Source organism: Phyllobates terribilis, unplaced genomic scaffold (assembly GCF_046119375.1).
Source record: "Phyllobates terribilis strain yellow unplaced genomic scaffold, ASM4611937v1 Scaffold_65__1_contigs__length_7625178, whole genome shotgun sequence".
Taxonomy (NCBI): domain Eukaryota; kingdom Metazoa; phylum Chordata; class Amphibia; order Anura; family Dendrobatidae; genus Phyllobates; species Phyllobates terribilis.
In genome coordinates this window covers 6,354,382-6,379,981 of record NW_027362825.1, presented here as the reverse complement: position 1 = coordinate 6,379,981, position 25,600 = coordinate 6,354,382, and the positions used below count along the sequence as shown (strand labels likewise).

Sequence of the window (25,600 nt, the reverse complement as noted above, 5' to 3'; positions counted from 1 at the left end):
GCTTGTGTACACATCTGAAGTGTGGTGGGCCCATGTACACATCTGATGGGCGGGCAGCCTGTGTAAAAGGACCCTTAAGGCTCATACTCGTTTGAGATAAAAATGGACAACTGCAATCCGATGAAAAAAAATCGGATTCCACTCTGACCAATGTTATTCTAGGAGTTATAGCTCAACTGCGATTTTTTTTCTCAGCTGAAATCGGACTGATAAAAAAAAATAAATAAATAAAAAATCGCAGCATGCTGCGTAACTCGAACGAGACTCGCCAATGCAAGTCAATGGGTGTGAGAAAAAACGGACGGCATACGGAGCATCTGATTTTTACGGATATATTACCATTCTGTAGCACAGAACACTAAATGATTGTAGAATAATAGTTGCAGAGAAAAAAAAAATCGCATTGCATACAGATGCTAGGTGTGAAAAATCACATTGTCCTCTTGAAAATCACATGACACTCGTCCGATTTTTCGGTTCAGATATTGGAAGGTTTTCTCCCCACAGATGGGTATGAGCCCTCATTGTCATTGTAACCACCAAGCACTGAGCTTTTAGAGCAATCATTAGAAGCTTTCGGGGAGCCATCACTCTACCAGAGATCAGTGGCCCCTGAGGGTCCCAGCTGGCACCTGACACTGATTATAGCGGGATTTTCACGATTATTTCTTCATTGCATTATTTGGTATAACAGGAGAAAGGGTAATGGCCGCTGACATAGGCACACGTATAGAATTATAAAAGCCAACGACTAGAGCGAGGGCTGCGCCGCATCCACCACCAGGATTGGAGACGCCTGTTGTCTACGGCCTCCACCACCACATTGTGGCCCAAGTCTGCACACATCACCAGCAGGAGCATAGTATGGCGGTCTGCCCCGCACACACGAGGGCATGCTGCCTCTGCTCGCCCTCCACCACTGATCAGCCATTATCATGGGCTCTGCATGGACGCTGCGGCCCCGCCCTCCCAGACTGCCCTGTGTCTGCTCGGATAATAGAACAGAGGATTGCTCTCTTTGTCCGTGTAAATAAAGTTATTTTGTGTCTGGCTGGAGAGACGTCCTGCGCATGCGCTGGAGAGCCGCCTGGCCCCGCTGCTGCTGTTGCTGCCGCTGCTGTGTTCACGGAGGCGCCGCTCTTCAGTGCGGACTAGCTGTCAGAGACTGGCGGCCCCGGAGAGTAATTCCCCGTCCTCCTCCCCCCCGCAGCGGAATCCCGGAGGGCAGCGGGCCCCGTGCAGGAACATCCTGACTAGTGCAAGGAGCGAGAACGCGCGGCTGCGCGCCCCCGGGAGAGCCGGTGAGTAGCTTTATATAGGGCAGCTGCACTGGAGCTTCATACTGAGGCATATAATAACGGCGCCCCCATGGGGTGAGGGCCCTAGACACCACCCCAGCGGTCACCCCTGACTCCAGGAGCTCCCGTACAGGGCGGATGGCCTCATGAACCCCGCTTGAGCACACATACACTGCAAGGTGTCGGACAGCCGGCCCGGGAGCAGCAGAGCAAGGGGCGGGAGATTACCGAGTGGAACGCACGGGCTGGGGCTAAAGAGAGTTTGAAAATTGACGTCTTGTGGATCTGAAATCCAGTGACCCTGATCCTGCGGATTCACCCACAGACTTCAGGAGTGTCAGTGCCCGCAGGCTTCTATGTAGTGAAATCCACAAGGGATTCCTCACCTCTCCCCCACTAAATAACCGGTCCGGGAACGCACTGTACAGTCTCCACATGTCCTCCACCCCCAGTGTGCCCCACACTGCCTATCTGTGTACACACCGGCCTGTGTAGTGTGTCCCCGGAGGGATCCATGTGTAGATGTGATGTGTGTGTATACATGACTCTGTATAGAATAGGAGGGGGTTGTGTAGATGTGATGTGTGTGTATACATGACACAGTGTATAGAATAGGAGGGGGTTGTGTAGATGTAGTGTGTGTGTGTGTGTGTGTATACATGACTCAGTGTATAGAATAGGAGGGGGCTGTGTAGATGTACTGTGTATATATATATATATATATATATATATATATAGACTCAGTGTATACAGTCATGGCCAAAAGTATTGAGAATGAGACAAATAGTAATTTTTCCAAAGTTTACTGCTTCATTTTTTGTAATGGCAATTTGCATATACTCCTGAAAGTCAGAGTGATCAGCTTAACAGCAATTATTGTACTTGCAAAGTCAATATTTGCCCAGAAAATGAACTTTAACCCCCAAAACACATTTCAACATCATTGCAGTCCTGCCTTAAAAGGAGCAGCTAACATCGTTTTAGTGATTGATCCATTAACACAGGTGTGGGTGTTGATGAGGATAGGGCTGGCGATCAATCAGTCATGATTAAGTAAGAATGACATCACTGGACACTTTAAAAGGAGGCTGGTTCTTGGTATCATTGTTTCTCTTCAGTTAACCATGGTTATCTCTAAAGAAACACGTGCAGCCATTATTGCACTGCACAAAAATGGCCTAACAGGGAAGAGTATCGCAGCTACAAAGATTGCACCTCAGTCCACAATCTATCGCATCATCAAGAACTTCAAGGAAAGAGCTTCCATTGTTGTCAAAAAGGCTCCAGGGCACCCAAGAAAAAGCAGCAAGCGCCAGGACCGTGTCTTAAAACTGTTTCAGCTGCGGGATCGGACTACCAGCAGTGCCGAGCTTGCTCAGGAATGGCAGCAGGCTGGTGTGAGTGCTTCTGCACGCACTGAGGCGGAGACTCTTTGAGCAAGGGCTGGTTTCAAGGAGGGCAGCAAAGAAGCCACTTCTCTCAAGAAAAAACATCAGGGACCGACTGATATTCTGCAAAAGGTACAGGGAGTGGACTGCTGAGGACTGGGGCAAAGTCATTTTCTCTGATGAATCCCCTTTTCGATTGTTTGGGACAACTGGAAAACAGCTTATTCGGAGAAGAAGAGGTGAGCGCTACCACCAGTCTTGTCTCATGCCAACTGTAAAGCATCCTGAAACCATTCATGTGTGGGGTTGCTTCTCAGCCAAGGGAATCGGCTCACTCACAGTCTTGCCTAAAAACACAGCCATGAATAAAGAATGGTACCAGAATGTCCTCCAAGAGCAACTTCTCCCAACCGTCCAAGAGCAGTTTGGCGCCCAACAATGCCTTTTCCAGCATGATGGAGCACCTTGCCATAAAGCAAAGGTGATAACTAAATGGCTCATGGAACAAAACATAGAGATTTTGGGTCCATGGCCTGGAAACTCCCCAGATCTTAATCCCATTGAGAACTTGTGGTCAATCATCAAGAGACGGGTGGACAAACAAAAACCAACAAATTCTGGCAAAATGCAAGCATTGATTATGCAAGAATGGACTGCTATCTGTCAGGATTTGGTCCAAAAGTTGATTGAGAGCATGCCAGGGAGAATTACAGAGGTCTTGAAGAAGAAGGGGCAACACTGCAAATATTGACTTGCTGCATTAACTCATTCTAACTGTCAATATAACCTATTGGTACTCATAATATGATTGCAATTATATTTCTGTATGTGATATAAACATCAGACAAACACTAATAAAAACCAGAGGCCAGCAGATCATGTGAAAATATAATTTTGGTGTCATTCTCAAAACTTTTGGCCATGACTGTAGAATAGGAGGGGGTTGTGTAGATGTAGTGTGTGTATATATATACATGACTCAGTGTATAGAATAGGAGGGGGCTGTGTAGATGTAGTGTGTGTGTGTGTGTGTGTGTGTGTGTGTGTGTATATATACATGACTCAGTGTATAGAATAGGAGGGGGTTGTGTATATGTAAACATGTCTGCATATATTTATATAAACACACATATAGCTCTATGGGATGGATCTTCCACCCAGTTATTACTTCCATGCTGTGCTGCTGGTGTAGGGAGCGTCCTTCCTAATTGCTGGTTAGTCTGTATGGTGTTTCTTTTGTTTTATATTTGTAACCTTTTTAATCATGGGATGATGTAATTAATGTGCAGGATAATCTGCTGTTACACTTTTGGCCCCAATTCATCAAAGCTTTTACTCCCAAAAGTGTCGTAAAAGCTTTGAAAAGTCATACAATGTTGGTGCAATTCAGAGTTGCGACAAGTTTTTGCAACTTTTGGAAATTTTACGCCTGTTTCTTCAAGCAATGCCAAAATGGGCTAAACATTGGCACTCATCAGGCTATCCAGATTCATAAAGAATGCACCTCTTTGAGTGACGTCTGACTCCACCGCGCCCCCTCATCAAGTCCAGCGAGAAAATTGCGGTTCCTGATCTATCTGGGCAATAATAATAAGGGTGGAGATTAGTGATGAGCACAGGTGCTCGTTACTATAGTTTGCCTAGGGTGCTCGGGTATGCACCAAGTATCGCGGGTGCTCGAGTGACATGTTCGAGTCATGCGGCCTCGGGGACTCGAACATGTCACTCGAGCACCCGCGATACTTGGTGCATACCCGAGCACCCGCGGCAAACTATAGTAACGAGCACTTGTGCTCATCACTAGTGGAGATAGATTGAAAACAAGCAGGTGGGAAGGTGTATTTAAATGATTGGACACACCCTGATGCACCCAGCTCATGTGCTTGGTTTGAACAGTCATTCTGTGTGGACAGTCCCTTTTAACAATGAATTTGAATGGGAAGGAATAGAGAAATGGTGCAATAATTTGCCACCCTTTAACATAACCTACACAGGAAGGCGTCCTTCACATTGGCATTATCCTAGAGAAGCCTACCAATAAAAACTCACGCCTAGAGCATGTTGAAAAGAGTGCTATGGTGTGTTTCACATTTGACTTTCATTTAACACAATATATTTTGCTTTTGAATTACAGCTAACGTAATGGAAAAATCATAATTTTTCATAAAACACTACATGTAAAGCCACCATTATGGGGGAGATTGGACCTCTTGGGTGTTGAATGGACGATCACTCAGCCAAAAGCAATAATTTGAAATCTACTTTCTGAGTAGGGTGTTCTCCCAGTCAACCGAGAGAACGCCTCAGACCAGTGCTTCTCAATTCCAATCTTCTTCCCTGCACAGAGGTTATGGCTTTCTGACATCACAGAGAGAGAACTCTTACCGTGTTTTCCAGTCGCAGGTATTGTCCAGAAAAAGCACCACCATGGTCTACAGGTTGAGTCTGGTATTGCACCTCAGCTCTTCTAAAGTGAATGAGGCTTGGCAGCAATTACCGGTGAATAGGTGTGGCACGGTTTCTGAGAAGAACAAAACGGCCAAGTCACTTTAACCCTGGACAAGCCTTCATCTTGTTTTTCTATGAAAATCCTAAAAACAAGTCCTGTGGAGGGTTCTTGAAAATTAGACTTAGAGGACCGTTCACTGGATTTTTTTAAATTTAAACTCCATACCTCCCAAATGGAGCTGCTCCGGAGCCTTGAACAGTTTTTTTTTTTTCCTGTGCACCTCTGTTCTAAGGTTACACCCCCAGCCTCTGCCCCCTCTTTCCCCCTTCACCTGGTTATAAAGAGTGCCCGATATGCAAATCTTTCCTTCAACCAACTGGTCGTATTCTGTGAGTGTTTGCTTTTTATCCTTTATGGCACTGGCCAATTAAAACACAGCTGCCTCATAGAGGGGGAAAATGCAAAACGCCTACAGAAAAGGTCACAGCTGCAGCGTGTTCTCCGGAGATGAGATTTGTGTGGCGTGACCATGCTAACAACTCCAGTCACCGAGTTCCTTCCTACTATTGGAGTGTTGGAAGCTTTTCCCAGTTAGTAAAAAAAAAAAAATTGCATATTAGACACTTTGTTGCTTGGGGCAAAACTTTGTAACAGAGGGGCACAGAAGAAAAAAAACGGATCCAGAACTTGGGGAACAGTGACAATTGGTGAAGATACTCTGCTAAGAAAATTGTAAAAAAAAATCCAGTGACATGTACACTAAAAGAAAACCCTGGTCTATTGTAGTACAGTAAAGAAGTTATAAACTAATGCGCTTTTAATGTGGACATGCTTTTATCTTGATGTTCAGAGATTTTTCTCATTGGATAATGTAGGGATTTCTTTTGTATTGAAACTTTTTTTTTTCTTTCCCCCCTCTCCTTCAATAGCAAACTACGCTCCAGGAATGATGGCAGATGCAGTTCACTACATCCACCTTCAGAATTTCAGTAAGTCTCTCTTGGAGACACTGAATGCCCAACGTCTTGGAGGTCATTTCTGTGATGTCACTGTGCACATCCATGATGCCACCCTGCGTGCCCATCGCTGCGTGCTTGCTGCAGGGAGCCCCTTCTTCCATGACAAGCTTCTCCTGGGTTACTCTGAGATCGAGGTCCCACCAGTTGTTCCCACCCAGGTGGTTCAGCAGCTAGTGGAGTTTATGTACAGCGGGTCGCTGGTCGTTGCCCAGTCTGAAGCCCTGCAGATTCTGACAGCTGCCAGCATCTTACAGATTAAGACAGTCATTGATGAGTGCACGCAGATCATATCTCAGAGCAGAGCAAACAAACCGGTGTCTGTTGCTGGAGCGATGGCATCTTGTGGACAACAAAGCAGGTCTTCCATCAACAAAATACAAGAGCAGCCCATCAAGGAAGCCGACTGCCCGTCAGCCATTGGCATGAGAGACTCTACTTGTTCTTTACCTTCGTCCTTGAGGTCTAATGAGTTAGAGATGATCTCACAAATGGGGGCAGTCAGCGAAACGCCAAAGTTACTGTGCGCTTCTGAAGTGCGGTACAAATTGAGGGACATGTTATCATCACAGCAGCGACAGCTTCCGGAGGTGAGAGAGATGGCGCCTGAGGTCGAGCACGTGTCCGATGGCGAGAGCATATCCACTGCTTACTTACCACAAGCTGAAGCTCCACAGAGTTGTCACAGCCGCAAGCAGCGCCAGCCCGTGCGCCTCCAGCTCTCTGATTCCGTCCCGGTCATCATAAAAGATGAGGACGATGACGACGAAGAGATCGAAGAGAACAACGGCAAAGATGAGCCCGAAGATGAGAAAGAAGGTATTGTGTTCAGTGAGTGCAGTGGAGGCTTCACCAGCTGTGGAGAAAACGATAAAAGCAGAAGCCCTGATGACAAAGTGCGAAACGCCAGCAGTGGAAGGAAAGACTCCACAGGGCAGATGGAGTACACTTCTGAGGGACAAGATTTCTTCTCCAACCAGGATGTGTTTTCAGAATCCTTTATACCGCCATGGCAGAATGAAGAGAACCTGCCAGAAGGAGCCAGGGAGAGTTCAATAGACAACAATGAGAAGTTCCGCCCTGACTGTAGTTTGGATGGCTCCAGCTTGAGAAATTTGGCCGTGGTTGCAAGTTCTGACTTCAAGCCAAATCCACCCTTTAATGCAAGAGTTGCTGAATCTAGAGGACTGCCGTTTGTGGCTTCTGTCCTTCCCAGAGACCTTAAGAACTCTGTCTCAGCTGCTGTGGCGACCAATTCATCCAGCATCTTCCAGTTCCACCTGACTCATCCTAACCAAAATCCGGCAGGAGTCACACAGGGCTTTTTCAGTGTCCAGCAAGATGGAGCAAGTAATGTGGTACAAATGAACTCTAATATGGTCCCAGGAAACTTGCAAAATGACCAGACACCACGCCCTGGACCTTCCCGTAACCCGGAGCCTTCCTATGTGTGCAGTCACTGCCAGAAAACCTTTAGTTCTCGGAAAAATTATACCAAACACATGTTCATCCATTCTGGTAAGGAATTCATAAGTTATAAAGCAAATTCTGATGAGAATATGTTCTTTATATTCCTGTCCACAAAGGGGTATTATTGTAGATATACACTGATAATTATTATCACATACGGGGCAGTATTATAGCAGTTACATATTCTACTACTTAAGGGACATTATTATAGTAGTTATTTTTATACATAAGGGCAGTATTATAGTGTTTATATTCTTGTACATAGGAGCAGTATTATAGTAGTTATATTTATACATAGGTGGCAGTATTATAATAGTTATATTCTTATACATAGAGGGCAGTATTATAGTCGTTATATTCTTGTACGTAGGGGGCAGTATTGTAGCTGGAAGATTCTTGTTCATAGGGGGCAGTATTGTAGTTGGAAGATTCTTGTAGTTGTGGAAGGAAATCTCTTCCAACAATTGATTTGTGTTAAGAAAACAAAGTATTTAGATATTTATGTATTTTATCTGTGACTCGTGAATGTTTTCTGCACCATTAGTATAAAATCTGGTTGTAAATCATTGATAAGACACCTGGCTGTGCTGTGTACAGAGAACCACTCTACAGTAATTATTAGTGACTATTCTCTTGGATTATATCCATGGTATACCGGCACGTGCGGTTCCTGGAAGGTGTAGGTGGTGTATAGTGTGGCGGGGGCTAAGTGTGTTCTCTTGGCAGCTGTCTTGTATCTGTGATTGTCTTCTCTATGTTTATCCTTCAGGATAATTTTTCTCTTCTTTTTAGACTTTATTTAGGACGTGGCTTAAATGCCAGTTTAGAACTGAAATAGCTTACGTGGTCATCGTATATAATTTGCCTGTGAAGTGTGATTAACGCCTTTAGACTGGTGTTTCATCAGTGTCACCTACTGCTCTTCTATAGAGACCTGCTTATAAGGCTGTTCTGTAAAGCACTTAAAGAAGTTGTCCACTACTTTGTGTCCCCCCGGGGTCCCTAAAGCCCCCGTCTCGCATAGCGAGATCGTTGCTGAGTCACGGTTTTGGTGACGCGACCTCACCAGCGATGTCGCTATGTGTGACACTTTGCAGCGATCAGGCCCCTGCTGTGAGATCGCTGCAAAATGTCCTGGACCATTTTTTTGGTCCTTGCCCTCCCGCTGGTCAGCACACATCGCTGTGTGTGACCAGCGGGACCAGCGATCAGGCTGGTAACCATGATAAACAGCAGGTTACTAGGTGCGCGTGTGCCCCTAGTAACCCGCTGTTTATCATGGTTACCAGCCTCCTCCTGCTTCAGCAGGCTGGTAACCAGGAGCAGGACATCGTGGAAAGATTCTTTCCACGATGTCGTTGCTCCCCTGATCGCTGGTGAGCCTGCCTGTTTGACAGCTCACCAGTGATCACATAGCGACGCAGCAACGATCCCTGATAAGTCGTATCGTTGTCTGGATCGCTGTAGCGTCGCTAAGTGTGACGGGGCCTTTAGACTTATTGTAAATACCTTCTGTTGCTGATAATGCCTGTGAGAGGCGCTATCGGTGGCCGCTCACAGGCATCACGTGACCCCGCGCTGACGTCACGACAAGTGAGGCATGACTCAGCGCTGGGGTCCCCCCCCGTGTCACACCCAGCATCCACCGCGCGCTTTCCCAATGAATGGGGAGAGGCAGAGCGCGCGGTGGATGCCGGGTGTGATGCGGGGGGGTAACCCCACCCACAACCCAGCAGCCACCGGTGGAACCAGGAAGATCGTGACCCCCGGCTGCTGCCAGCACTTGTCGTGATGTCAGCGGATGTCAGCGCCGGCTGCAGCCGGGGGTCGCGTGATGCCTGTGAGCGGTCAGTGATAGCGCCACTCACAGGCATTCAGCAACAGAAGGTATTTACAAGAAGTCTTAGGGGCCCAGGGTGGATACATGGGGGTGGGGGGGGAATATAAAGTAGTGGACAACCCCTTTAAGTTATTACAGGATTTGGTAATCCTCCCTTTGTCCCTGCATTTTGTGATGTTCTTTTCAGACTGCTATAAATTAGTAGCTTCTAGTTCTTGATTGCAGCTGTCTATTCTTAGAAGCTTTGTTAAGCTCCTGTTATGATTTATAGAGGTTTCTAACAAAAAAAAAGCTAGAGATCTAGTGCTATATGGAGCACTGTAGTTCTTTGGTAATTGCAGGGGTGCAACAGTTGTCCGAGCCCACTCATAATGGAGAGCCTAACTAGGATATCAGCGAGCTGGTGAATCCTATGATCTCTGCATCTTGGAGAGCAGCGTATCCTTCCTCCAGCAAGCAGAGCGCTCGACGCTTATTTATACACTCATCTAACTGTATTACTATGGATAGACGGCAACTGAGATAACAAGGATTGGTATAAAGAAGTGCTCTGCTCATCAGGGGCAGGATTGGCTGAGTCTTGTCCAGCTTCTATTTGTAGCAGGGCCGTCTGATAGTATGCCCCGCCTCCTCAGTGTCACGGCTTGGGGGGACCCGCCTCCTCGGTGTCGCTCCTTGCTTTACCTTCTGGCATTTATAGTGCATTACGTCTGCAGCTAAAAAGTGACCCCAGGAGTGACAACTTTATTGCTGCTGTGGCCATTGATTGGCTGCAGCGATTAAGCTCAGTCTCTGCCAGAAGAGTAAGTAAGGAGAATAGCAAAGGACACAGGTAGCGGTACTGATTAATACCTGGAGATCCAGTATTCAAGTCCCATGCACCATTTACAAATACTGTGCTTGCTCTGTAGGGCCTCCCACTGGACCCTGCAGTAGAATATCCAAGAATCCTGAGGCACCAGAGGATAACCATTAGGCTATGTGCCCATGATGCAGAAATGCTCTGGATTTTTCCTGACCGTTTCTGCATCTCCCTGGCAGAAAAAACGCATGCGGATTGTACATGCGTTTTTTTCAGCCAGGGACAAGCGTTTGTCACGCGTTTTGCACATGCGATTTCGCATGCGGGTTGTCAAGCGCTTTCCAAACGATTTTAGCATCACTTGGAACGTGCTTAACAACTTGGTCACACTATATAAATCCATGCAAACGGCATGGATTTATATAGTGTGACCAAGTTAGTTAAAAAAATAATAAAAATGTTTAAAAAAAAACAAAAAAAACCACATCATACTTACCTTCCGATAGCCCCCGGTCTCCCCTAGTAGCTTGCGATGGTCTAAAAGGACCTTCCATGACGTCATTTAGTCATGTGACTGTCACATGACTAAATGACGTCAAGGAAGGTCCTTTTAGACCATCGCGAGTTGCCGGGGAGCCAGGACGCATCGCTAAGGAGACCAAGGGCCGTCGGAAGGCGAGTATAATGTTTTTTTTTTATTTTAATTTTTTTTTTTTATAGGTACTATGGTACCCGGGTCTGGATGAGAGTCTCCTCTTCTCCAGACCCGGGTACCATCCGCACATTGAATCGCTTGATATCCGCATGTGCACATGTAGTCATGCGGATATTAAGCGATTCAATGCAAGTCAATGGCGGCAAAATAATTGGTAGTGCTGCGATTTTTCCGCAATGATAATCTGCAGCGGAAATTTCCGCAGCATGTGCACAGCACATGCGGATTATCATTGGGGAACATGGCAGACCTTCTACCAAGCATTTCTGCGGCGGTATTGCCGCTGCAGAAACGCTTAAAAAACGCATAGTGGGCACACCGCCTAAAAGGGGTCTGATCATACCACATCTCTTGGGCAGGGGAGGAAGGAAAAGAGTATACAGACATTACAGCAGGGGAGGAAGGAAAAGAGTATACAGACATTACAGCATGGGGATCACAGCTGATTCTTTCAGTGAGGTAAAACATTTCACTGCCTGTTTATGAACAATGTTTTACTTCACAGAATCAGCTGTGATCCCCTGCTGTCTTGTCTGTATACTCTTTTGCTTCCTCCCCTGCCCAGGAGATGTGGCATGATCAGACCATGTTCCTGTACAGTCAGACACATAAATGTGCCCCTGCTGTGTACTGTGTAATGGCTAAGATTATCTCGGCACAGGAACATTTTCTATCAGTACCGAATACTAATAGTGGGGCCGTGGCCGTACTTAGACCATTTTTATTATTGCTCAGCCAAAGATCTCAGTATGATAAAAAAAATAATGAATATCTGTATTGCAAGTCTCATGTTGCCAAGACCGTGATACACAAATGCCAAGAAGACCAGCAGGTTTGGAATTCTTGCAACCTAAATGTCACTGTTGCATCAGTTTGAGGGTAGCAGTGTGACCACATGAACTTTCATTATGCCATAGCGTTGTCATACTGCAGGTTTTTTCTTTTTAAGTTTTCAAGATAACAAGACAATAAAACCCTCAAAAATTCCCCTTCCACTGGATCCCATTCAACCTCCTCCATGAGCACAATATTCATAAAATGTTTTTGTACAATGTGCCAAAAGTCCAAGGGGCTCTGGTAACTTGTCTCCATCCATCCTGTTGGGTACTTGTGAATTAGTAGGAGAATCTCGAGCACAGAATAGAGAAGTGTATGAACGGTGTTCCATCCAGAAGGGACCAAATGCGACACTATGGTGGTCATAAGGGGCTCATGCATGTCCATAATCTGCAAGTAAAGACAGATTAATATATAACATATCAATTTGAGGTAGAGCAATCATCCATAGCTGTGACCCAATCTATCAGCAGAATTTAACCCCTTTCCGCTACATGAGGCGCTAGTATGTTCTTTATTAGGTCAGTGTTTTTGGAGCAGGCTCAGGCATTGAGGTCGCTCCAACATGGAAGGTGCAGGCTGTGTTATACAGCCGACATTTGCCTCTATCGGCAGCGATTGGGATAAGCTCCTGTTTAACTCCTTGAATGCTGATGTCAATCATTGATAACTGCATTTAACACACGACATCCCAGTTAGGCTCTCCATGTAAACAGAGGGTCTGGTGAAGGGACTCCGTCGCTGCTTTGCTGGTACTACCGTGAAGCCTAGCCAAAAGCTGCACTTTAAAGGAGACTGAGTTTTGCCATGTAACAAAGTATTGCTGTGTAGAACAAAAAAAAGATCACAGGTTTAAGACCTCCGTGGGGGCTACAAAATACAGAGTTATGTAAAAAAAAAAATGCTTTGAATATTTAAAAAAACAAAAGAGTACGTTAAAACAAAGTAAGCTTATTCGGTACTGCCACATCTATAAAAGACTGTCCTATGAAAACATAGTGTAACCCGTAAGGTAAAAGTAAAGGAAAAAAATCTAGAAGCTCCATCCTTAATTGCCGAACCTCCTCCAGAAAAAAAATACAATAAAAAAAAAAATCAAAAGATATGTACTCCAAAATGGTACCATTAAAATCTACAGCTCATGAAACATAAAAAGCTCTCATATTGGCCTTTTGACAAAAAACAAACAAAAAAAAAACCAAGTAATGGGTTTTGGAAAATGACAATACAAACTAAATCTTATTTAATAAACTTTAGATTTTTTTTTTTTAAGCCACTAAAATCATAAATAACTTAGAAATGCTGATGGCTCATGGAAGAAAGGGGAGGGAATGAAATTGAAAAACGAAAATTGTCTGCAGTGGGAAGGGGTTAAAACCAGGGCTGTGGAGCCGGAGCCCATTTTAGTGGAGTCAGTATAAAATGGAGCGACTCTGACTCCTAAAATATATAATATATAAGAATTTGGGAAAGTTATGAAATGTCCTATAAATGTCGGTCCTATTCCTGATCTAAGGGTGTAGACTTTTAGCCGAGATGAATCTGTGCTGCAGTAAATGTATCACTTAAGCATGAGCCGTGTATGAGGGAGTCGGAGGTTTGGCTTACCGACTCCACAGCCCTGGTTAAAACCCCTTAAAGATGAACGTCCCCCTGAAATCGCATTGCTATCTGTGACATTAGAGGTGGTGTTGTGTGATGCATATGGCTTGTTATATAGTCGATATAACAGTCCAGGATAATATGTAAAATGGCAAAACTTTATTAATCAAATATAAAACCAGGGGGGAAATCGGGCGTGTGTGGGGAAAATTGTACAAAGAGGGCGCACAGAGAATGGGGCAATGCACATATGTCAATATACAAACATTTAATTCTCATATCCTGGTATAACCTGGTACATTACAACATCTTACCATCAGTATGGATAAATAAGTGGAGCAACAAGGCAACATATACTATGTGAGTATTAGCCTAAGACAATTTTGTTTGGCAATGTAATTTGGAAACCGCAAGAATTGCCTTGCTTGCTACCACACACAGGCGCTCCCAGTCATTGCGTGTCCGCCCTGACGCCCGTTTCGGTAAGCCTTCGTCAGACATATGTGCATTACCCTATTCTCTGTGCGTCCTCTTTGTACAATTTTCCCCACCTGGTTTTATATTTGATTAATAAAGTTTTGCTATTTTACATTTTATCCTGGACTGTTATCGTTGTTTTTTTTTTGCTTTTTCTATGTATTATGATGTATGGTGCAATCAGTCCACTGACCTACTTGCATGATATACACGCCATGATGACTATGACTTTTTTTTATACCTTGATAGTGAACATGCTATTCTTTTCCATGGGGTATTTTCATTTCTTGTTATATAGTCGTAGACTCATCACCTTAGTGAATCCTGCTTTATTTTGTATACATTATCAGTAAACCAGTCTTGTAACTTTCCCTTTCTCCAATGTGATTTGTAGTTGCAGTTTACAATGTATTAAAGGGGATGTGCACACCTTTATAGGGAGAACACAGTGATATTTAGAGGATATTGGTTAAAATGGCTGTACAGAATTGGAAAAACATAGATGCTTCCATCCAAAACCAGTGCAGCATAGTAGATGATTGACCTCCTGTTCAGACAGAACCAGCTGTGTTTTTTAAAGAAACACTCCCAACAAAACTTGTATTACCTAAACCTTTTTAAATGCGTGTAGTTGTATTAAGATACTCACTGATCGCGGTTTTCCCCGGTTTCCATCGCTGCTCCAGTTGCCGGATCACACCGGGGATTGTGCGGGCTGGAAGTTGCTTTTACAATGGAAGCCTATGGAGTTAACACCCCTCCTGTGATCCCGCAAATCGGAATTAGAGTCAAAAGAGGACCGCAGAGTCGCTGGAAGCGAGGAAAGACATTGATCAGGAAGTATCTCTATACAACTACACACATTTAGAAAGATCTGGGGAATAAGACTTTTGCATGCTACCCAATTAGGCATCTTAATGTCCAGCAGCTCACTAAGCTTGTGGTTGGTATCTTACGCAATTAGTATATGCTGTTATCCAGTATATTGGTACAGTGCCGACACTGATGCTTTCCTCTATTGCTACCGTGTGCTGCAGGAGCCATTTTCTTTGTGTCTGATATTTAAGCAGTGCACTCAGAATGTTTGCAGCATAAGAGACAGTGATAAGCAGCCCATAATTGTGCTTACTGAAAAGATAAAACCCAGAGTTATAACCATAAAGTTTATTGCAGGCGGGCCCCTGATAAGAGGCACGTCCGCTGCTGCACTGCAAAGTAAAGGCGCGCTAGGGGTTAGTGCAGCACTGGAAGGTCTGGACTTGGTTGCTGTGTGAAGCTGCGGAAATTATTCATGTAGCAATACCATAATTTTTTGTCAACTTCAGGATCTAACTGAGTATACTACAGAGCTATGAGGAATCTCAACAATTGAGGCCTCCATACATATTAGACTATCGTCGCCAACCCTGCCAATATTGGTTGGATCAGCCAACAGTCTGTGTATGGGGGAACTGACGGTCCTTCTGTTCTTTCTTAGAAAGGTCTACCAGAGGCACTCTCATAGAGAACACAGGAGCACTTAGCCAAGTGATCGACCTGCTTCGTCAGCTACATGGGGAGTATTCACTGATGTACAGTTGAAACCAGAAGTTTCCATACACTATGTAAAAAGACACATCTGCATGTTTTTCTCAATATCTGACATGAAATCAGAATAAACCTTTACCATTTTAGGTCAGTTAGAATTACCATCATTTTTAATATTTGCCAAATGCCAGAATAATGAGAGAGAGAGAATGTTTTAAGGCATTTTTATTACTTACTGCAAAGTCAAAAGTTTACCTACATTTCATTAGTATTTGGTTCCATTGCCCTTAAACTGAATGACTTGGGTCAAAGGTTTGGGATATCCTTCCACAAGCTTCTCACAATAGTTGGTTGGAATTTGGGCCCATTCCTCCTGAAAAAACTGGTGTAACGGATACAGGTTTGTAGGTCGCCTTGCTCGCACCTGTCTTTTCAGCTTTGCCCATAATTTTTCAATAGGATTGAGATCAGGGCTTTGTGATGTCCGCTCCAAAACATTGACTTTGTTATCCTTAAGCCACTTTGTTACCATTTTGGCAGTATGCTTCGGGTCATTGTCTATTTGGAAGACCCATTTCCGCCCAAGCTTTAACTTCCTGGCTGATGTCTTGAGATGTTGCTTCAGTATTGCCACATAATCTTCTTTTCTCATGATGCCATCTATTTTGTGAAGTGCACCAGTCCCTCCTGCAGCAAAACAACCCCACAACATGATGCTGCCACCCCCATGTTTCACAGTTGGGATGGTGTTCTTAGGCTTCCAAGCTTCTCCCTTTTTCCTCCAAACGTAGCGATGGTAATTATGCCAAAAAAGTTCAATTTTATCATTCATCAGACCACAGGGCATGTCTCCAAAAATTAAGGTCTTAGATTAATGTTTGCAAATGCACACAGGAACAGTCTTTTTTTTTTTTTTTATGTTTTTTTTGGAGTAATGGCTTCTTCCTGGCAGAGTGGCCTTTCAGCCTATGTTGATACAGTTCTCGTTTCTCTGTGGATATTGACACAATCTTACCAGCGTCCACCATCATCTTCACAAGGTCTTTTGCATTTGTCCTTGGGTTGATATGCACATGTCTGACCAAAGCACGTTCATCTCTCAGGCACAGAACCTGTCTCCTTCCTGAGCGGTATGATGGCTGGACAGTCCCATATTGTTTGTAATTGCGTATAATTGTTTGTACAGATGGACGAGGCACCTTCAGGTATCTTGAAATTGTACCCAAGGATGAGCCAAACTTGTGCAAGTCCACAATTGTATTCCTGATATCTTGGCTGATTTCTTTAGACTTTCTCATGATGTTACACAAAGAAGCAGTGTGTTTCAGGTGTGCATTAAAATACATCCACAAGTGTGTCTCTAACTCAGATGTTGCCAAAAGCGTATCAGAAGCTTCCAAACACATGGCTTCATCATATGGGCAGCCTCTCCCTCTCCCTCTCCCTTTCCCGTTTTACTTTAGTATTTTTGCAGAAAACGAGGTGTCGTGCCTGCCCGACACGTGTGCTAATTAGTTGTATGCAGTTGTAAATCCAGTCGTTTACCTCTTTCCCCATTTGATATGGTGTGATTGAACCCCTAAGGGCAATGTCATTATCACTAGCCCAGTTCTCGGAGCCGCCAATCATAAGCCATATAAAGCGGGGACATTGTTCCTCAGCACTGTGTCCACCTCCTTGACGAGTGGGCATTCAAGCCTATTTTGACTTATGAAATTGGGATACTAAGGACTCCCTTGGAGCTCGCAGGAACAGAACGATCAGTCGCTGATGTGGTTCAGGGGGTAAAGACCTGACGTGCTCCCAATAAATTATAGCCGAGCGGAGGGTCACAGGTTTTTAATATTTTCCGTAGAGTAAGCACACGGTGGAGCTTCGTTGTTGGTTGGGCTGCAATTTGACATTCCCGGTCTATTTAGCGGGGTTTTTTTTTTTTTTTTGGGATGTTATATGAAAAAAACACATTTTGAGAGCTAATGATTCCCTGGCTTTGGGTTCAGTCTGGGATAAACTTAGTTCTGGACATTCTTTCAGTTCAGCGAGGCCATTATGTAACCGTTTATAGGAGCTTGTAAAGAGACGCCGCAGGGTTTATACAGAGAGTGCGATAAATAATTCAGAGGGATAAACATCCTGAGTATATGGAGGCCAGCCGCCATACTTCATGCTAAGCACGTCTAGTAAATTCCTTCCATTTACTCCTTCAGCTAGCAGAGGTTTTGATTAAGTTGTTAGAGAACATGAATGTTTATAAGATGCTCCCGGAGAGATCAGACTATAGGAGCTTGGTCTGTGATACAGAAACAAGGAAGAGAGGAATAGTATAAACAATGTTCTTTCTGTGCATGGGATGTTTCAGTTCTCTGTATGCAGCCTGCAGTGTAAAGTATGTAGGCGTTCATTCTGGTTGTCTTTATTGCTATTGTTTTTGCATTTTCTTATAATTGTATCCTATGTGTTGCTGCTGAAAATGTGTAATTCTTGCATCCCAATTGTGCAGTGTACCTCCCCATGTAGACTTGGACCAGATTCACACATTTCAAGACATTCCTATCTTTGTAGCCAACAGCTTTTCCAAGTTTTTCAGTTTCATTAACTTAAAGGGAACCTGTCACATGGAAAAAAGCTGTTAATCTGCAGGTTAATAACGTTCTGAACCAGCACTGAGAGCCCTGCTGCCAGGAGGAAATGGACTTTTACTTTTCCCGGCAGCATTTGGGTTTCAGTCATGGAGATGGCGCGGGTTTAGTCGCTATTTGCATGGAGAGCGGCAGCTGTAACCGATCCCTTCACTGACAGCAGCTCAGCATTAGGGACATCTGTCAGTACTGAGGGTGCTGTTACAGCCACCACTCTCTATACACAGAGCGGTGACTGAAGATGTGCCGCTGCCGGGAGGAATAAAGTTAATTTCCGCCTGGCAGCGGGGCTCTCAGTGCTGGTGTCAGCCAGGTTCAGATCGCTATTAACCTTCAGATTAACCCCACATCTGCAGGTTAATAGCGTTTTTCACGTGACTTGTTCCTTTGAAGTGTTTTCTATCTTCCTTAAACACTAGTCCAAGAGAATTTAATTCTATCTGCTGCCTATCCGGCATCACCACTCTGGCTATGATGTCCCTGACTACCCGCATGAAGGCTGACAGTGATTTGTTGCAGCAGTAAATTGTGTAGTGGGGGAAGTCATTGCTGCAGGTCAGATGGACAGGGAGCAGCGGTGCTGAAATGGCATCAGATTTGTCTGGTAGATAACGGCTTTCATTATTTAATGCAATGTCATTCTCTTGGATGAGTGGACTTTGGAGCACTGCTGGGTAACATGCTTTTTAGCTCCTGTCTGCTCTCCTCTACATCAATACACTGTCTATAGCCACTACAGTGACTCTTTATAGAGAATCTGGCACCAGGTTTTTCCTACCCAATGTGAGAACAACATGATATAGGGGCAGAGATCCTGATTCCAGCAATGCCACTTGGTTTCTTGGTGAAGTTTTGACAATCCCTGTTTTCTCTGCTGCAGATCTAGCAGTTCTCTGAATGCTGAGCTCTGTATAACCCCGGCCACACCACTGATTGCGAGATTTATGCCTATGCACAGTGGCCGCTTTCTGTGTACAATCCATGATGGGTGGGGTTATACAGAGCTCGTGACAATGGAGGACTACCTGACAGCATGTTTACCAGTCCACTAATGATGATCTATTGACAAAACAGTGATTTTATCAAAACTACAGCAAGTGGAACAGTAAGTGACACATCGCTGGAATCGGGCTCTCTGCCCCTACATTATGCTGTTCTCAGATTAATTGGCAAAAACCTTGTGACAGATTCCTTTTAATACCTTTTTATTCTCAGTTGGAAGCCTGCTAATCATCCGTAACTTGTGAGATCTCAAATTCAGCAAAATGATAGTGGCTTTTTTAATGTGTTTTCCTCTATGAAATTATGTAGATATTACCAGTCACCAATGACATTCAATTTTCTGCTCTTGCCTCCTCTTAGGTGAAAAGCCCCATCAATGTAGCATCTGCTGGAGATCCTTCTCATTACGGGATTACCTGCTGAAACACATGGTGACCCACACCGGCGTCCGTGCTTTCCAGTGCTCCATTTGCTGCAAGCGCTTCACCCAGAAGAGCTCCCTGAACGTCCACATGCGCACACATCGGCCCGAGCGCTTCCAGTGCTGCTTCTGCAATAAGTACTTTTCCCACCGCACTCTACTAGAGCGACACATCGCCACTCACACCGCCTGATCTGTGACCCTCAGCGACCCAGTTTCACTTGCCATGTTTAATCCCATGGGGCTTCTGCTTCCTGATGAATGGGGATTTTTTTTTTTTTTTAGCCAGGGGCCAATGTTGCGGAGAGCCAAGTTTTGTTCACGTGAATCATTATACTCCTGAAGAACTTCTTGTCCATGAGGTTAATCAAGAGGTGTAGTAAAATTTCAAAACACTTAATCGCATGGAAAACAAAGGCGACTTCATAAAAAAAGACACAATCCCACGGGCTGTAGAATACAGCATCAAGTAGAAGTCATATATGGGAACATACGACAAGTGGTCTATATGCCAATAAGCCTGGAGAAACATCACCCGACCTCATCCGGTCTGGTGGACCCGCATTCCAAGAAGAACATGATGTTCTACTGACCAGCAAAATTCTAGATATGAGCAGCGAGGAATAGCCGTTCCCTGGTGGAACATGAATTTGGCTGTTTTCTTATCCATTAGGAACCCATGTATTGGACAGTATTCTGATTTTATGCCTTCTAAAGGGTGTAAGACCAGAAAATTGTCCTTCAAGGGATTCTCTAGGCTAGTGGCTCTAACGGTCCCCTGGAACTTGACTTATGAGGTACATTAGTACATGCTTAGGAAATACCTGGTCACTACCATCTATTTCATCTGCTAGTACATGGTAGGTCTTAGCCCAGGAGACTGTATCTTCTACTGCCATATGCTGCGGCATTGTAGAACCCTTTTACCAGGAAGGTTCTGGAGATGGAGAAAGATAATGTTTTTGAAGAATGAGACGTCCGAATCCATCACCGACAACATGACGAGAACCATTAGATCTACCCGACTTGAAGAGTGGCTCCTCGTATTGCATTTGTTGAGGTTCTATCAGCAAGAAAGTTAGTGATGTCTCATAGTACACAAGGTTGCAATCGGAGGAATGAAGACCAGGGACATGTATACTTTTTTTTTTTTTCTAGTTTGTGTGTCTTTTATATAGCCTATTTAACCACCTTATATAATGTTTGTATTTATGACGATACGTGTGACTGTCAGCTGTGTGTTATACGTGTGTACATACATGTGTTTTATCCCGTCACCTGCTTTTATGGACGTCGCATCGATGGTATTTATATGAAACTTGTTGTGGCATGAACCTTAATAATGTATAATATTTTTTTTTTCTTTTAACTAAATTATCCTTAACACCAAAAAAATATATGTATTTTATTTCCCTGCCTTCTGGACAGGTAGGCAGTTTCAAAGGGAATGTGTCATCAGAAAAAAAGCTATTGTTCAGAGATTTTTTTTTTTTGACCATATTTTTTATGAATTTTTGGTCATAGTTTTTAAAAAATGTTTGTCGCTATAGACAGATTTTGCCAGTGCCAAATGAATGTTGCTTTCACGCCTATTTGTGTAGCTTGACCACTACCGTACAAAGGTAAGACACCAATAGCTTAAAGTGGTTGTCCACTACTTGGACAACCCATTCTCACTATGTTGAAAAGGTGTATATATAATCTATAAGTCTACAGGTACCCATGTTTAATGCTGTAAAGAACATTTCTGGATGCCTTTAGAATGGGTGTCTCAGATCTAAAAAAAAATACTCTTCTGTTAAACTCCTGCCGTTCCAGCACTGCCACTCCAGTGGTCCACCACCAGATATTTTAATGGTTTCATGGTGATGACACACCATGCCCATAGCTGATTGTTGCAGTCAAACAGAGGCCCCTGCAGTCTTGTGCTGCACTTACAAGTTCCACTGCAGAGGTCATTTATTGGCTGCAGTGGTCATATGCATGTACTACACATTATAACTGCAGAGAAGTAAACAGACTGTGGTGGACCACACAGGCTGAGGTTTTAACAAGTGAGTATTACACTTTTTTCCCCCTATACCATCCTGGAAATCCCTTTTAGGCTGTGTGCCCACTATGCGTTTTTTAAGCGTTTACGCAGCGTCAATTCCGCCGCAGAAGCGCTTAAATGCTTGGTAGAAGGTCTGCAATGTTCCCCAATGATGATCTGTATGTGCTGTGCACATGCTGCGGAAATTTCCGCTGCGGATTATCATTGCGGAAAAATCCGCAGCACTACCAATGGTACCCGGGTCTGGAGAAGAAGAGACTGTCATCCAGACCCGGGTACCATAGTACCTGTGTTTAAAAAAAGAAAAAAAAGAATTTAGAATAAAAAAAAAACACAATATACTCACATTCTGATGCCCCCCGGTCTTCTATCCGGTACGTCCTGGCTCGCTATGGAATAAAAGGACCTTCCATGATGTAATTCAGTCATGTGACAGGTCATGCGACCGCTGACGTCGGCGGTCGCGTGACCTGTCACATGACTAAATGACGTCATGGAAGGTCCTTTTACACCACAGCGAGACACCGGGAAGACGACGCATCGGAGGAGACTGGAGGCCATTGGAAGGTGAGTATAATGTTTTTTTTTTATTTTTTACCATTCTTATTCATTTTTTTTTTTTAACTAACTTGGTCACACTATATAAATCCATGCCGGTTGCATGGATTTATATAGTGTGACCAGGTTGTCAAGCATGTGAAAAGACGCATGTACAATCCGCATGCGTTTTTTTTCTGCCAGGGAGATGCAGAAACGCTCAGGAAAAATCCGGAGCATTTCTGCATCGTGGGCATATGGCCTTAGCAACAGTTTTTAGGAAAGACTGTCACCATAATCATTAACAGTAAAAAAAAAAATAAGGACAGACCGAAAAATAAAAACAGGAAAAAAAAAAGATTTAAATATTTCAGTATCTGGCTTTAATTAGTAAAAGCAAAAAAAAAAAGATGATGCATTCCCTTTTTAAGAAGTGCACTTTTTTAGCAGGGTCTCTTTATGCTGTTACATTTATGCCAAATATGAATGAAATATTCCCCTGTAGATATTAAAATGCCTCATTTTAATGTGGCTTTTTTTTATAGTATTTTTTTCATTTGTCTCCCTGCTTCTGTAAGATGCTGAGCTAACGGAGGTGAAGTCTTGTTGAGCTCAAGCTTGGAGAAAAAAATTCTTATGGGCGCCTCCTTGTGTGAGCTGATTAATAGGACTAAGAGAGTAGGGATTCAGTACAATAAGGTGGAAACAAAGAGTTTTCTTTTTTTCAAGAGGACTGCGTTGCCTGCTCAGGCACGCCATACCCCCCCACCGTAATGATAATGCTAAATGGCTGGCTGAGCATCCAATAAAGGTTGTGTTGCTCTTTGAGTCGTTTCATGAAGTCCATAAGAAACTCTCTAAATTCCAGACTCCCAATTAGCCAAGAGTCTGCTTTGAAATGTCTCATAGTTATATATCTTTTTTTTTTTTTTTTTGTTTTTTTTTTTCCTTATGGTTATAAAGAAATCTGATCAGCAGCCCAAGGGTAATATTGGAAAAGGCAAACTAGCTCAAGTTTTTTTTTTTTTTTTTTACCTTGTATATGAGTGCAGTCTCCAGAATTAAATCATTGATGCACTTCTTTCCTGCTTGATATGGATCTGTATACTAATATTGGATAGCATATTTGAGGTACTGATCCCTAGTGAGTTAGAGGTGCAGTCATCTGTATTCCTTTTTCATGTGTCCAGGTGGCAGGTTCTCTGTAACCTGACAGCTGATCATTCGGCACAACCTATGAACATGAATCAGAAACTAGATCCATCATTTTATGCTGCATCTTTCTGGAGAAAACATACATTTAAAAGAGATCATGAAACCCAGTTGATTAGTCCAAGAGGCCAGTCCCTGGTGGCTTCTTCCTGCTTTCCTTGGGTGACGGGTCCCTGTGTGTGCATAGAGCCGGTCTGTCTGGAGAAGCAGGGTGGGAAGAAGTTTCCTCTTGGACTAATTGCCTCATTGACCCCAGCTGCCTTTTAAAAAGTGTTTTCTCTGAAATATTGCAGAGTACCTGGCTGAAATGGTGCCAGTGTCTGATCCATGCAGACGGTAGTTCGGGCCGCATGTATCTGCTGTCTGGTTCCCTTTAGAGTCCATTTGTTGCCAGTGTCTTTATAAGTAGCAATAACTTATGTGAACAATATAGATAAATGATCGGACAGGGGTTCATTGAAGCCGCTCCACCTGCACTGATTTATAGTGAGAAGATCCTCGAGTTGAACCAAAGTATTAAGTTTACTTTTTTCTTGAAGTGGCTGCTGTATTGTAATCTGACGCACGGCCACTCACTACACAGTGGACACTTGTAGATTTCACACATTACAGAAGAGGAGCGTTTGACCGCGTCGAAGACTCGCATAGAAGCCGCCTTTATTGCTCAGCGCCAATTTTCGACCTAATCTTGCATAATGTTAAGTAACTTTCTATATTTGGTTTAATCCAATTGATAAGTTGCATCATGTCATGCTCCAGTCACACACAGAGCTGCAATCCCAATCCTTCAGTTTTTTGGAGATTCTATTTGTTTCTATTCCATATTCTGCTGCTTTACATTGTGGGAGATGTATTTATATCACACTATACAATAGTATATCGGAAGAAAATGTAGTCATTCATTCTGTTAAATACAGTGTTTCCGAGAATAAAACGTTGCATAACTCCTTAAGGAAGAAGCCAATTTGTTTTTGCAATATCAATTTTTTTTTCTTCCCTTCCAAGAATCATAACTTTACTTTGCCATCAAACTAGCCACATCAGGGCTTGTTTTTTGCAGCATTCGTTGTTCAGTAAAATTGATTAGGCAACATGATTCTCCAAATCAATACGATTATGGCAATGCCAAACTTGTGGTGTTTGGTTTTACACTACCGATCACTATTTTTTTTTCCCTTTAGGAAACTAGATTTTGTTTGAGGCACACTTGCACTATATACGGTACTATGGGCCCAATTCATCAAAGCTCCAGAATTCTAGCGTAAAAGCTTTGAAAAGTCGCAAAATTTAGGTACTTACCCTTTGCGACATTTGGTGTCTATACGCCAGTTTCTTCTAATTTCATCAAAATGGGCTGGACACCACAGCTCGTCTAATATAAGATGAGCTGTGGCGCTCCCAACGCCAGAAATCTTACTCCAGTACCAGAGGCGCACACCACTCATCAGACGCTTCTTAAACTATAAATTGCACAGTTTTTGCTTTGTGACTGTAAGCAGAGGGCTGTAGTATGCATTCATGTAGCATTTTTAATATGCAGCTTTGGATGTGACTGGTGTATAAGACTGATGCAGCACAAGAGAAGTAAAGTATTTCTTAACTGAGCTACTAAGATGTATCCTGTAGACGGATTATTAGTAGAGCCCCTCAGAGCTTGTTCAGACGAGTGTATTTTAGGTCTTTGTTCCAAATGGACAGCGCACACACCAATACAAATGAATGGGCAAGTCCACATGAAAAATTTTGCATGCCACTTGCAAAAAAAAATAATTAAGAATTATACTGATCATTTTTTGGACCAGACTCGTCTATTACACTCAGTGGATGAGTAAAAGAGGAAAAAAAATCCGTTGCAATGATTACCAAGGAAACGCTAGTTGGCTTTTTTTTTTTTTTTTTTTGCAGTGCGAATATAAAACTGATGTCCAAACGTGAAGAACGGACTTAAAGACCATCATGTGGATGAGAAAATGTTACGCTCGTCTAACCCTGGCCCTATGGTGATGTTACGTCATAGTCCTGCTGATAGGCCAGTCATTAAGGTTCAGTAGTCACGGTGTCTATTGACCCTAAAATTCCCCATGATCCAGCTCAATGTTTTTTTTTTTTTTTAATATATATATATATATTTGTCCACAAATGATTTCATGTTTCTATTGCACATATAATTACCACAAAAATAATGTAGTGTTTTTTACTGTTCGTGTGGTGGTGTTGCATGTTGTTTTTCTTTTTTTATTATTAAAAAAGAAATGGAGAGAAAAAAAATCCTTTAAAAGGTTGTGTTTTCTTTTTAAGTAAATCTATACACAAGG

At 43.4% G+C, this 25,600-nt stretch overlaps 1 protein-coding gene across 1 annotated transcript; it reads left to right on the top strand.

The window, feature by feature from the left end:
* Positions 1 to 1,047: 1,047 nt before the first annotated feature.
* ZBTB45 (zinc finger and BTB domain containing 45) lies at positions 1,048 to 25,215 on the top strand. Its single transcript, XM_073662091.1, has 3 exons — positions 1,048 to 1,301; positions 6,065 to 7,669; positions 19,423 to 25,215. The coding sequence occupies exons 2-3, from the start codon at positions 6,082 to 6,084 to the stop codon at positions 19,674 to 19,676; spliced, it is 1,842 nt and encodes a 613-aa protein (XP_073518192.1). The 5' UTR covers positions 1,048 to 1,301; positions 6,065 to 6,081; the 3' UTR covers positions 19,677 to 25,215.
* The last annotated feature ends 385 nt before the right edge of the window (positions 25,216 to 25,600 follow it).